The sequence below is a fragment of the Oncorhynchus tshawytscha genome, linkage group LG03 (genome assembly GCF_018296145.1).
Source record: "Oncorhynchus tshawytscha isolate Ot180627B linkage group LG03, Otsh_v2.0, whole genome shotgun sequence".
Classification (NCBI taxonomy): Eukaryota; Metazoa; Chordata; class Actinopteri; order Salmoniformes; family Salmonidae; genus Oncorhynchus; species Oncorhynchus tshawytscha.
The window spans coordinates 9,951,001-9,965,634 of NC_056431.1; the positions used below are offsets into that span (position 1 = coordinate 9,951,001).

General features: G+C 42.4%; 1 protein-coding gene across 1 annotated transcript; it reads left to right on the top strand.

Annotated features, from left to right (window-relative positions):
- Positions 1-6,414: 6,414 nt before the first annotated feature.
- Positions 6,415-13,824, top strand: LOC121841410 (B-cell receptor CD22-like). The gene is made up of 9 exons (XM_042309610.1): positions 6,415-6,678; positions 7,209-7,478; positions 8,751-9,020; positions 9,566-9,647; positions 9,787-9,835; positions 9,959-10,045; positions 10,353-10,477; positions 12,361-12,471; positions 12,667-13,824. Exons 1-8 carry the CDS (start codon positions 6,444-6,446, stop codon positions 12,461-12,463), a joined length of 1,221 nt encoding a protein of 406 aa, XP_042165544.1. The 5' UTR covers positions 6,415-6,443; the 3' UTR covers positions 12,464-12,471; positions 12,667-13,824.
- Positions 13,825-14,634: the final 810 nt, after the last annotated feature.

Here is a 14,634-nt window from a genome sequence, read left to right on the forward strand (position 1 = left end):
CCCTTGCTGTAGGGTTGGTGAGTTGTAAACAATGGATCGTGTGTCAGCAGCGGGAAATTGATTGCGCTGCCACATTTGACTGAGCAGTCACTGGAACGGGAGTAAAGTTTCAGTTAATAGATTAATAGACCAGGCTGGTCTCATATACTAGACACCACATAGTAAACAAAAATCTGGGACGCTGAAATTAGTATGTTAAGTTTCGTATGGTTACAAAAGTATAACTCAAATGTCCAGCAACTTTAGTATTTTAGCTAATTAGCAACTTTGCTACTACTTTCTACCTTTTAGCTACTTTGCAACTATTTAACATTTTAGCTAACGTAAACTCACCCCATTCCGTACAAATGTGGCAAACGGAACATTCAAACGAGGCTACAAAGAAAACGAATAGGACTGTAGCGACTGTGTTGACTTCAAAATCGGGGGTGTGAACTAGGTTTCTATTCAAGCCTTGATCGACATGGTAATGGCTCTATAGTATTGGAGAAAAGTTGAGAAAACGGACCCTCAATTACATCTTGACATGTCATGTCGTAACGTACAGCACGCATAAAGCAACTATTTCTGTCTTACAATCTCTCTCCACCAGGTGTAGCACTTCTATCATCCTTTCAAAACAAGAAATGGTCAGTGACGGGGGGATACCTAGTCATTTTTTTCGTCATCATTGCATGCGATCATCATTCTCAAAGCCGCTGTTTACTTCTAAGATCACTTTAGCACCGCCCTAAAATCCCGATTCAAATTTGACACAAACCTTAAAATAGGTATGTAATGACACATTATATAAACTCTTTATATTGATATATTTACATTTTAGAGGCGATAAGGTGATAAATTGGACAGATCGAGTGAAAAAAAGCCATTTTCCCACACAACATTCTCCTTCTCACTATCACGCATTATTTTCGCTTCCCCACCCGCCATTTAAAAAAAAGACCCGATGCTTGAATTATGCAGAAACAGGCAGCGTTTAGGTCACGTAATTGATTCTGTTGGAAAGGGGAGAAATTGTGCTTTACAATGGTATTGACATTACAGTTGATCTGGAAGTATTACGTTTTTGGGGCGCTATAATAAGGGCAATTGTACAGACCAAGGCAATGTACGAGTTTACGTGAGTTTACGTTAACCCTTCCCCTAACCCTAACCTTAACCCTTTAACCTAAATAATAACCCTAATCTTAACCAGTGGTGTAGTGCTATTTTGTTAGGTGAGGGAGCACAAAAATAACATGTTTTCATCAATCAAAAGTTTGTACTGACAGATGTAGCCAATGGAATAGCCTATCATTTTAGAATATGCATAAAATGCATCCTCCAATTGCAACATCTGGCTATGCCCACACATTTTGTTTAAAGAACATGTTTTGTTTTTAATACCATCAAACAGGCTTAGGCTACCTAATTTCAAAATAGGCTATCATCACTGTCAATCGTGAATGATAATTATTCATGTTTTACCAGTGAAAAGTCCAAACTGCTTCTCCGTGTCAATCATTTGATTGATCATAATCATTGCTGTTTCTAAGTGAATTAGAGACAATGGTGCTAACAAACTATTAGCCTTTCTTGTATTTTGTTTCAAAGTATATATCCTGCCTAGCGACGAACTCTGTTGAGTTTTGACACATCATTTTTGGGGGACTATTCAGCTCAGGCTAACCATCCTAATATCTCATTAGAGATGAGGTGGTGTTTTTGATGTAACAGTAATGATAAAGGCCTACTATGCTATAGTATTATATTCTGTTCTGTAAAATGAAAATGAATAATTATGTGATCTAGACATTGATTCAGCATTGATCTAACTACTAAACGAGCACCATTTTGAGAAGTAATAATCTTCTATTTGTAATAATAATAATAATAATAAGTGATGAAAATTACCATTAGGCGTAGGCAACAGATTTTGATGAGATGTCATTTTAAGCAATTGTAGCACCCTTCGTGGTGTTGAAAGGACAGCGCCAGGATCGCACAATTATGTTAATAAAGTTTAACCAACTTGTGGTGCTGGAGGATAGCTGAAGGGTAGCTCAGCCATTTGGCCCGTTCAGAAACAAACAACAATAATCCTTCAGTAGGCCTGTAGCCTAATAGGCCTGTGATTACTGTATGTGGTGTAATTATGTGTAGGCTATAGCCTAATGAAAATACAAATACATACAGTAGTGGTCACAAATTGTTCTGGGTTCCACAGTTCAAGAGGGGGTCCTTGGAGTTTTATGAATATCGAGGCAGACACACGTGTGTGCACACGTAGACTATTGTTCGGCATCATTATCGACAACGCCAGAGAGAAGACAGGGAAGAAATCACCATTTACCTACCTCTAGGCTGTTAAACAGTACCCTTCAAATGTCTGGACACACCTACAGTGCTCATTCAAGTGTTGTTGTTTTTTAAAAACTATTTTCTACATTCTAGAATAATAGTGAAGACATCAACGCTATGAATTAACACATATGGAATCATGTAGTAACAAAAAAAGTGTTAAACAAATAAAAATATATGTTATATTTTAGATTCTTCAAAGAAGCCACCATTTGCCTTGACTACAGCTTTGAACACTATTGGCATTCTCTCAGCCAGCTTTATGGGGAATCCTTTTCCAACAGTCTTGAAGGAGTTCCCACATATTCTGAGCACTTGTTGGCTGCTTTTCCTTCACTCTGTGGTCCAACTCATCCCAAACCATCTCAATTGGGTTGAGGTCGGGTGATTGTGGAGGCCAGATCATCTGATGCAGCACTCCATCACCCTCCTTGGTCAAATAGCCCTTACACAGCCTGGAGGTGTGTTTTGAGTCATTGTCCTGTTGGAAAAAAAATGATAGTCCCACTAAGCGCAAACCAGATGGGTTGCCGTATTGCTGCAGAATGCTGTGGTCGCCATGCTGGTTAAGTGTGCCTTGAATTCTAAATAAATCACTGCTAGTGTCACCAGCAAAGCACCCCCACACCATCACACGTTCTCCTCCACGCTTCACGATGGGAACCACACATGCAGAGATCATCTGTTCACCTACTCTGTATCTCACAAAGACTTGGTGGTTGGAACCAAAAATCTAAAATTTGGACTCATCAGACCAAAGGACAGATTTCCACCGGTCTAATGACCATTGCTCGTGGTTCTTGGCCCAAGCAAGTCTCTTCTTATTATTGGTGTCCTATAGTAGTGGTTTCTTTGCAGAAATTCGACCATGAAGGCCTGATTCACTCTGTCTCCTCTGAACAGTTGATGTTGAGATGTGTATGTTACTTGAACTCTGTGAAGCATTTATTTGGGCTTCAATCTGAGGCTGGTAACTCTAATGAACTTGTCCTTTGCAGAAGAGGTAACTTTGGGTCTTCCTTTCCTGTGGGGGTCCTCATGAGAGCCAGTTTCTTCACAGCCCTTGATGGTTCTTGCAACTACACTTGAAGAAACTTTTAAAGTTCTTGAAATGTTCCATATTGACTGACTTTAATGTCTTAAAGTAATGATGGACTGTCTTTCTCGTTGCTTATTTGCTCTGTTCTTGCCATAATATGGACTTGGTCTTTTACCAAATAGGGCTATCTTCTGTATACCACCCCTACTTTGTCACATCACAATGGATTGGATCAAACACATTAATTAAGAAGGAAATAAATTCCACAAATTAACTTTTAACAAGGCATACCTGTTAATTGAAATGCATTCCAGGTGACTACCTCATGAAGCTGGTTGAGAGAATACCAAGAATGCCACCAAGGTAAGGTGACTACTTTGAAGAATCTCAAATAAAAAATATGTTTAGATTTAGCACCTCTCCTTTGCACTCCGGCAGCACTACACCCCTAACCTTAACCCTAACCCTAACCCCTAGCCTAGCTTATGCTAGCCACCTAGCTAATGTTAGAGTTTAACTTTAGCCACAACAAATTGGAATTCATAACATATCATATGAAATAGATTATGGATAACTACAAATTAATACATACCATACCAAACGTAATTTACTAATTTGAGCGTCCCGGATTTTCGTTTACTTTCTTACGTCTACCCATGAGTCCAGGTTGCATAATCGGAGCTAAAGCGGGTTGTGGAGGAGAGCTCGGCAGGAGCATGATTCGACATGGTTAGAGGTGATGGCTAGAGACTCGAGACTGACCCGTCCCCGCCTCCTCTTCTATCTTATCCTAGGTTGGGTCAGCCTCACAAACAAATTCCGCGACCTGCGTCCTCATAATAATAGACACCGATTGCCCGGTGCGCAGACTGACTTTCCTGGCTACTCTGTGAGAAAGGAGGACAAGGACACCTGGCGAGGTGGGTCTTCGGTGATCTATTGGTCATGATGATGTTGATGCTGATCGTTGCTTTCGTTCCTTCTGTTCACTCATATCAATTTTCACTCTCTGGTTGAATTTGACTTTGTAGGGCTTGTGCGGAGACATGTTAACAGTTGCGTTTGCATTGAGCGCCATCCTCACCGCTTTACCAGGTAACTGCATAATACAACTTATTGCACCTTAGTTACCGGCATTTTATTAAATGCCACTTCAGTAGCCTATGGCCTATGTTCTAAAATCATTCTGTTCTGTGCTTATACTTCTAAAGTTACCCAGGTGTCCTTGCATTGCGCACAGGTTATTTATATGGTATTGATCTGTGAGACAGACAGTCAGCAGCAGGCAGCACATGAGGACACCCTGCACACATTATTGGCTTCATCAGTAATGTTTGTGTTTTCTTCCAGGCTCTGGGGGTAGCAAGTGGACTGTGTCCTTCACCCGGAGAGAGATCTGTGTCTGGGCTGGGACCACTGTCACTCTCCCTTGTTGGTATGACTACCCATCAGGACACACTGTCAGGAGGGTGATGTGGTTCAGGGTCTCTGGCCGGAGGGATTTTGCCCACCACTCTGACTCCAGCTTGGTTAGCATGTCTTATAGAGGAAGGACAAAGTATACAGGCAGCCATAAAAGCTGTGGGATCCAGATCACCAACGTGAACCTTGGCGATGCTGGACAGTACCACTTCAGGTTTGAGACAGACCACCCACAGGGACGATGGACCTCCCCGGACACCGTCTCGCTCTTTGTCACAGGTCAGTCATCTATCCTGCATATCAAAACAGCTTTTGTAATTTTGGTTCATTTGATTAAATCTTTATAAATCCCATGTTAATCTGTGCTTGAAATGTATTCATTGTAGCATGTTGTGGAGCATATCCATTGACATTTACCATGTTCACTGTGATACATGCTTCTCCGAGCCACAATTATTCCAGGACATACACATACAGTAACTGTCTCTAATACACACAGCTGTTGAGGCTATATCAACGCCTTGCGTCATAGCACAGAGGAATATGATGTTAGGTAAACAAATTAGTTATATTCGTTGAATGTTGTTCCATAATTCTCTTTGTCTGTGTTGCTCCCAGAGCTTCAGGTTCAGGTCCATCCTGCGAGGACAGCCAACATGTTTGGGTCAGGAGAGACAGTGTACCTGGGCTGTATGGCCAGAGGCTGTGCTGCAGAAGGGAGGAGTCTTGCTCTCTACAGGAACGGCATCAACCTGGGATCACCTGAGAAGTGGCTGACCATCTACAACTTTGACAGCCAGCACGCTGGTACCTACACCTGTCGCCCAATCCCCCCACAGAATGTCCAGTCTCCGCCGCTGGCCTTGGCTCTGGGACGTGAGTAGTGTTTATGCGTGATTGACGTTTGAATTTTCATGACCTTATAGGTTTCAGTTAGTATTTACTTTCTATCCCCCGTCTCTCTCTCTCTCTCTCTCCCCTGTCTCTCTCTCTCTCTCTCTCTCTCTCTCGCTCTCCCCTCTTTCTCTTTCTCTCTCTCTCTCTCTCTCTCTCTCTCTCTCTCTCTCTCTCTCTCTCTCTCTCTCTCCCCCGTCTCTCTCTCTCACTCTCTCTCTCCCCTCTCTCTCTCTCTCTCTCTCTCTCCCCCCGTCTCTCTCTCTCTCTCTCTCTCTCCCCTCTCTCTCTCTCTCTCTCTCTCTCTCTCTCTCTCTCTCTCCCGTCTCTCTCTCTCTCTCTCTCTCTCTCCCCGGTCTCTCTCTCTCCCCTCTCTCTCTCTCTCTCTCCCCTCTCTCTCTCTCTCTCTCTCTCTTTCTCTCTCTCTCTCTCGCCCCCGTCTCTCTCTCTCTCTCTCTCTCTCTCTCTCTCTCTCCCTCTCTCTCTCTCTCTCTCCCTCTCTCTCTCTCTCTCTCTCTCTCTCTCTCTCTCTCTCTCCATCTTCCCATTTCATTTTCTTCTTTTCATTATCTTCACCTCTTAAATCAAACCCTATTTTATTGGTCACATACACATGTTTAGCAAATGTTATTGCGGGAATAGCAAAATGCTTGTGTTTCTAGCTCCAACAGTGTAGTAACTCTCTCTCCTTCGCTCTCCCCAACATCCCCTAGATGCTCCTCGTTCCACAGTGATTGAGGTGAGTCCCATGGGTGTGGTAGTGGAGGGGGTCTCTGTGACTATGACCTGCAACAGCAGTGGGGCTCCGGTGGTGGAGAGCTACGCCTGGTTTAAGGACAGGGAGAGTGGCAGCATTCCAGACAGCTTCAGACCCCAGCTCCACCTGAAGAGGGTGTCCCACACCGACCGGGGAGAGTACTTCTGTGTGGCACGCAACCCACTTGGTACAGAGAGGTCCAAACCTGTCCTGCTCAACGTCACATGTAAGGGCTGGCTGTTGGTATCTATGCATGTCTATACATTATCAGTGCGTATTTAGTGTTTTTAGACAAACATTGCTTGCGGTATGGTTTTGGAAGCAGTTGATACCATGGAATTGGAATTCTAGTTCTATGGTCAATACAACAATTAGTGTATAGCTAGTGAGTCTGATATGGTCATATTAAGTTATTGCCTACTATAGGGAATACAAGTATATTACTGTTGTAAAGATTGAACATCTATTCATCTTTCACATGACCAAGTGCCAAACTGCCAGTAGTTCATGACACTGTCTGTGAGGGTAGTCTTGGTCAATCATGATTGGGTAATATGTTTATTTTAGCAACTATGGGGGCATCATTTGTCACAAGGCCTACAACAGGAAGTTACAGTACACTTTCCACAATGTCCACAAGGGCATTTTGACTTCTTAAATTGTCACTGCATAACTCTACTTTTCATACCTGCAATTTATGTTACTACTCTGCTAAGCGAATACATCATCACAATAATGTATTGTTTTGTTGTCCAGACTCTCCAAAGAGCACCAAGGTGTTGGTTAGTCCAACAGGAGACATCAAGGAAGGCTACTCTGTCAACCTGACCTGCAGCAGCAAGGCCCACCCCCCAGTGGACCGCTATGCCTGGTTCAAGATCATGGGGGGTCAGACCTGGGCCAAAGGGTCAACACAGAACCTCTCCTTCCCCAGCGTCCGCTCACAGAACGGAGGACAGTACTACTGCACGGCCTGGAACCAGCATGGACAGGGCAGCTCCTCTGTTTTCACCCTCGCCATTCTCTGTAAGTAGAACAACAAGATTTCTCTAAAATCTTCTGTATAAGTAATGTTCAAATAATGGCTGGCTGTCCACTGGTCTGAATTGTTGCCTGGATTGTACAGATATAACACTGTAGCTGATAATGTTATGAAACGGTCAAGAAATCTGATAATGGTTCCTGACCGCACACTGTAAATTGATGAAAATACTGTGGTCATTTTGCAAGCTCTTCTATTCCAAGAGAGAGATATGGTGTACACTGAGTGTACAAAACATTAGGAACACATTCCTTTAGAACAGACTCAATTTGTCGGGCCATGGACTCTACAAGGTGTCAAAACCATTCCATAGGGATGCTGGCCTATGTTGACCTCAATGCTTCCCACAGTTGTGTCAAGTTGCCTGGATGTACTTTGGGTAGTGGACCATGCTTGATACACACAGGAAATTGTTGAGCGTGAATAATCCATCAGTGCTGCAGTTCTTGACACACCCAAACTGGTGTGCCTGGCACCTTCTACCGTACCCTGTTCAAAGGCACTTAAATATTTTGTCTTGACCATTCACCCTCTGAGTGGCACACATACACAATCCATGTATCAATTGTCTCAAGCCTTAAAAATCCTTCTTTAACCTGCCTCCACCGCTTCATCTACACTGATTGAAGTGGATTTAACAGGTGACCAATAAGGGATCATAGGATTCACTTGGTCAGTCTATGTCATGTTTTGTCCACTCAGTGTATGTCCAACCTCAGGAGTGTGTTAAGGTGAGCAGGAGTGTGTGTGGAGCCTGTGTGCTGCTCAGGTTCCTCTGTATGCAAAATGACACCTAAACTCCTTTCTGCACTGTGGAGGAACCAATCAATCTACCTGTCTCTGTCAGTGTCTCTCTCTCTTTCTCTCTCGATCCCTCTCGCCCCCTCTGTTTTGTAATTTCTCAAACATCTTTCTATCTCTCTAAATATTTGTTTAACTTTCCTTGTTTTTCTCCCTCTCTCTCTCTCCTCCATCACCTTGACTCCCTGTTGGTCTACTCCCCCCCTTTTCCCCTTCTCTTCTCTCTCTCATCTCTCTTTGCCCTTGGCTGCCTGTGGGTCTACTCCCCCCTTCCCTCCTTCTCCTCTCTCTCTCACCCCTCTCTCTGCCCTTGGCTGCCTGTCTGTCTATCATATTATCCTTTCTCTCTTTCACTCCCCTCCATGCCACCATTTTTATCCTCTCCCCTATCCCTCTCTCTCTCTCTCTCTCTGCATGCCCCCCCCACACCTCTCCTCTTCTCCCCTCTCTCCCAGATGCCCCTAAGAACACGTCTGTGTTTGCGCAGCCCTCCAGTGTGATCGACGCGGGCCGTCCTCTGACTCTGACCTGCAGCAGCCAGGCCAACCCGGCGGTGGACAACTACACGTGGTTCAGGATCAATGCGGCTGACGCCTGGGTAACGCGATCGGGCCCAAGCTACACCTTCGCTGAGGTCAGCCCCGGGGAGAGCGGCCAGTACTACTGCGAGGCACGCAACCGTATCGGCGTCCACAGCTCGCCTGTCCTCACTGTCAGGGTCAGAGGTCAGTGGACTGGGCAGGATGGAGGGAGGTTAGAGTAGGAGGTGGGGAGTCTGAACTCAGTGACCCAGATGGCTTCTGCCTGTGTGTTTCTTATTTAATCACTACTGTAAATGTAATGTCTGTCTCACAGACATGTTTGGCAAGACACCCTACCTAAATGTGTCACTGTATGCCCCTCAGTCTTCCCACTCACGATCCCAGAGACTTTCTGATTTCAATTCTCTGACCTGTGAGTCATATATGGATAACTTTCACTAACTGTAAAAGGGGAAGAAGAGCTGAACTTTGATATCAGATAACAGAACTCTAGAGATTTGATAATTGATTAATGGAGCCGACAAAAGCTGGATATTTTGCTCTGTCTGTCTTCCTGTCTATGTCTGTCAATCTTTCTGTCCCTATTTTCTTCTCATTCTTCTTGACCATCTCTTTCCTCTCCTTCACTCTCACTGTCATTAACCCAAACATCCCCATTCTCCCCTCTATGATGGTGACTACTGTCAGATTTACTCAGACTGAACCAGTTGTTGCTCTCTGATTGGCAGGCAGACTGAAGGTTATCGCCCTGGCCTCAGCTGTGGGCGTGTCTGCTGGTCTCATCACTCTCACTGTGGCCGTCATGATCAGGTGACGCACTACACCTTTCAACACTATGATGGTCTATGGAAGGCAGGGGACCTCAGGAACATTGGCCCGAATCAGTGTTACTAGACACTTCATTTGATTGTGGAAATCAATATGTTGTATCTATCTGCCTTCTTCACAGCAAAAACATGCACAGAGTAGACATGGAATATCCAGAGGAAAACAAGAAGGTACTTGACTCTTCCTCCTCCAAGCATTGGCATCAATATAGCCTAGCCATTATGTGATGAAATAATATATAGAAAAATATTTAACAAAGAATTGTCATTGGTTGTATTTATATGGAATAACAGAGGCCATCGGTGACAGCTGACACCCTGTTCTACGAGTCAGTCCAGCAGACCCTTCAGTTGAGGACTGGCAAGATGTCTGACATCCCGGTAGGTTAAACAACAACACCCACTCTGCACCACTAGAGGGAAACACCATGTTCCACTTGTAATAATCAGGTCATGCCATTAGAATTCCTCAAGATTGGATTCCCATCTTCTTTTGAAAGATCAAAGGTAACAATATGTACCTACACTTTAATGACACTGCACCTACCATGTAAATACATCAGGGGTAGTTACAACCCCATCATTCGGACACATTTTAAACCCAGGTTTGGGTTCTCTCTATTGAAGTGACATCAACCCTTCTTCAGTCCTCTCATAGGAATCCCCCTATTTTCTCTGTGTTTGATAGGAGGAGCCAGAGGAGGTGTATGAGAGGGCCCATCCCTCCATCGTACCCCTGAAGGATGCTCCACCCTGCACAGAGGCAGACAGCATCCTCAACTATATCACTGTGCATTACTCCAGGATCCCAAGGTAACCAACCATCCTCCATCTCTCACTTCCTCCTACCCTCTCCCCTCGATCTTCCTCTTTTCTCTTCTTCTTACCCCCTCTCTCCCCGTTCTACTCACCTTTCTCCTTCTCTCCTCTCCCTTATACACTCTCCTTCCTCTTTCTCCTCCTACCCTCTCCCTTCCTGCTCATGCATCTCCTCTCTCAGTCTTATCCTTCTCTCTTCCTCTTTCTGACATACAGACCAGTGGCACATTGCATTACCTACAGTTGAAGTCAGAAGTTTACATACACCTTAGTCAAATACATTTAAACTCAGTTTTTCACAATTCCTGACATTTAATCAGAGTATAAATTCCCTGTCTTAGGTTAGTAAGGATCACCACTTTATTTTAAGAATGTGAAATGTCAGAATAATAGTAGAGAAAATGTTTTATTTGAGGTTTCATCACATTCCCAGTGGGTCAGAGGTTTACAATCACTTAGTATTTTGTAACATTGCCTTTAAATTGTTTAACTTGGGTCAAACGTTTTGGGTAGCCTTCCACAAGCTTCCCACAATAAGTTGGGTGAATTTTGGCCCATTCCCCCTGACAGAGCTGGTGTAACTGAGTCAGGTTTTTAGGCCTCCTTGCTTGCATACATTTTTTTAGTTCTGCCCACAAATTTTCTATAGGATTGAGGTCCGGGCTTTGTGATGGCCACTCCAACACATTGACTTTGTTGTCCTTAAGCCATTTTGCCACAACTTTGGAAGTATTCTTGGGGTCATTGTCCATTTGGAAGACCCATTTGCGACCAAGCTTTAACTTCCTGACTGATGTCTTGAGATGTTGCTTCGATATAGCCACATCATTTTCCTACCTCATGATGCCATCTATTTTGTGAAGTGCACCAGTCCCTCCTGCAGCAAAGCAACCCCACAACATGATGCTACCACCCACATCATGCTTCACGGTTTAGATGGTGTTCTTCAGCTTGAAAGCCTCCCGCTTTCAAACATAACGATAGTCATCATGGCCAACAGTTCTATTTTTGTTTCATCAGACCAGAGGACATTTCTCCAAAAAGTAAGATCTTTGTCCCCGTGTGCAGTTGCAAACCGTAGTCTGGCTTTTTTAATGGCGGTTTTGGAGCAGTGGCTTCTTCCTTGCAGAGCGGCCTTTCAGGTTATGTCGATATAGGATTCGTTTTACTGTGGATATAGATACTTTTGTAACTGTTTTCTCCAGCATCTTCACAAGGTCCTTTGCTGTTGTTCTGGGATTGATTTGCACTTTTCGAACCAAAGTACGTTCATCTCTAGGAGAGAGAACGCGTCTCCTTCCTGAGCGGTATGACGGCTGCGTGGTCCCATGGTGTTTATACTTTCGTATTATTGTTTGTACAAATGAACGTGGTACCTTCAGGCATTTGGAAATTGTTCCCAAGATTGAACCAGACTTGTGGAGGTCTACAATTTTTTTCTGGGTCTTGGCTGATTTCCTTTGATTTTCCCATGATGTGAAGCAAAGAGGCACTGAGTGGTAGGCCTTGAAATACATCCACAGGTACATCTCCAAATGACTCAAATTATGTTAATTAGCCTATCTGAAGCTTTAAAGCCATGACATCATTTTCTGGAATTTTCCAAGCTGTTTAAAGGCACAGTCAACTTAGTGTATGTAAACTTCTGACTGACTGGAATTGTGATACAGTGAATTATAAGTGAAATAATCTGTCTGTTAACAATTAATGGATAAAGTACTTGTGTCATGCACAAAGTAGATGTCCTAACTGACTTGCCAAAACTATAGTTTGTTAACAAGACATTTGTGGAGTGTTTGAAAAACAAGTTTTAATGACTCCAACATAAGTGTGTGTAAACTTCCGACTTCAAATGTCCATTCCTCTTTTCTTCCCAGTCTGGACCAGATTCAAGTTACAAATGTACCACTGGATGGCGATAAAGAGCCAAAGGATGCTGCCAATGTTGTTTACACTGTCCTGGCCAGACCACACCAGTAGTAGTGCAGGTAAAGACATCTTTTGATGTCACTAATTTATCTCTGCTAATATATGAACATCAAGAGTTATATACAACTCACAATCTAATGAAATAATTTGCAACAAGTTCAAGTTTGACCATAGAGACAAACATATTCTAAATGTGAATTCAGTGACACACCTCCATTAACGTTGTTGTTGTTTTTTTCTCGCATATCTCCCAGATGAGAACTGTAGCTCCAAATGAGTGACATCGCCAGAAGGATCTCTACCATCGACCCCTGAACTGCTTCTGAGCTGGACTGCTCACTCTAAGCCAATTTACTGTTTATCTAATTTACTACAAAGTCTAATTTACTAGGAATAGTTAAAGTAGTTACTTGTAATTCATTTGGCATTATAAGTGGCATTATAACTCATTTATTAGCATTTAACGTTTTACTAGTAGTGGCCAGATAATGAAATATTCCGATATCAGAATCATCCTTAAAATGTATCTTTTTCACCCTCAGAAGGAAGTCATTTTGGACATTTTCTCTCTGGGTTCTCTCTATCTCCTCCATAAGATATCATTAAAATGTAACATACTTTAAAAATGAAGTTTGGTATGCATCATCACTCATGCTAGTCTTATGGAGAATGTGTGTAAATGTGTTACTGATCATATCTTATGTTTAGGGTATGGTTGGTATGTCCCAAATTGCTTGTTGAAATAGATTTTTGTCAAATAAACATTTTTAAATGAAGAAATAATTGCTAGATGTATTAAAGACATGTATCAGGTAGACACTTACCCTGTTTATTCTGATCTATCATGCTGTGGATGTCAGTACTGAGTTATTGATTAATTACGTACATATGAACTGTGTACTACTTTTCATAACAGATGAACACGGAAATACTGCAGAGGTCAGAGGGGATATAGGACAAAGACAAGCACCAAACAAATTATTATTGTTATTATTATTATCATAATCTCATCAACATACTGAATGTCTCTAAATCACCAAATCTATTCCCTGCTTACATAGAGAAGTTACATGACCTTCCCTGTCAACCTTCAGTCTCAACTCCTGCATTCTGCTTGTGAAATTGTTATTATCACATCAGTCCATGGTATTTGCATGGTCATTTTCTGACCAGTCTCATTCTGTGGACATGCTCTGTAGATGAGTGAGTGATCCTGTGTCTTTCTATAAAGTTTCATGTGTTTCCTTTCATTCAGTTGATTTTTATGTTTACCAATGCTAATGCAGAACAGGATTTCTATTAAGAAATTGAAGCATAGTTAAGTTGATTTCATGTTGGTGAGGATAAAAACAGAATGACTAGATTATGTAAATGTATATCCCAGTTGTGCTGTCTTATTGACAGCAGGGTTGGAGTCAATTCCATTTTAATTCCACTATATTCAGAAAGTACACCAATTCCAAATTTTCCTCATTGAAAAGCCTTGAAGATATTTGGAATTGGAATTTCAGTGTAGTTCTTGAATTTAAATGGAATTGACCCCAACCCTGATTGACAGAGACAGTTACACCTTCTTTAAATTAAAACAATGTTGATGCTGCCACCACCATGCTCCACCGTAGGGATGGTGCAATGTTTTCCTCCAATCTGTTTGATGATTGGCTTAGCTACTGTCTAATACTGTATAATTCCCTCAACCTGTGGTGTTGCAGTTTGATGCGGTGTGGCTCTTTGAAACAACCAGTGTGATTACTCTCAAGTTGCCAGGTGAGTAGAATATATATTTTTGTTTGATACTCTATCATTCTGTGGATGCCAGTATTCAGTTATTAATAAATTAATTATATAAACTGCATATTGTATATGGCTCATTAGAGATGAGCAAGGAACTGATCAGAGGGGATATTTGATATTGGTCTAATGCTATTGTTGTTACCTTAATAATGGTGAAATATATATTTATCAAATGACTAACCTCAAAGGAAAGTAATATATTATTATCTAAGATTACAGAGTAACTCACTCTTTACATCAACAAATATACAGAAGTGACTGACAGCCAGTTTGTGCACCAGCATGTGTAGAGTATGATCTTTCAAATTAACATATCTAAGGTAGGCCACACGTAGGAATGCTATATTATATTTTCCTACATTTAAAAAGGGCAAATGGGTACTGTACCTTTGAGTGTTGTAGATAAGTGTGATAACTGTTTTTTGTGG

What these genes read in the sequence shown, in the direction of transcription:
- LOC121841410 (XM_042309610.1), top strand. Translation starts at nt 6,444, where the DNA reads ATGGGTGTGGTAGTGGAGGGGGTCTCTGTGACTATGACCTGCAACAGC. An exon ending in CCTCACTGTCAGGGTCAGAG is followed by an intron (nt 9,021 to 9,565) that starts GTCAGTGGACTG and finishes TCTGATTGGCAG; the next exon opens with GCAGACTGAAGGTTATCGCC. An exon ending in GCAAGATGTCTGACATCCCG is followed by an intron (nt 10,046 to 10,352) that starts GTAGGTTAAACA and finishes TGTGTTTGATAG; the next exon opens with GAGGAGCCAGAGGAGGTGTA.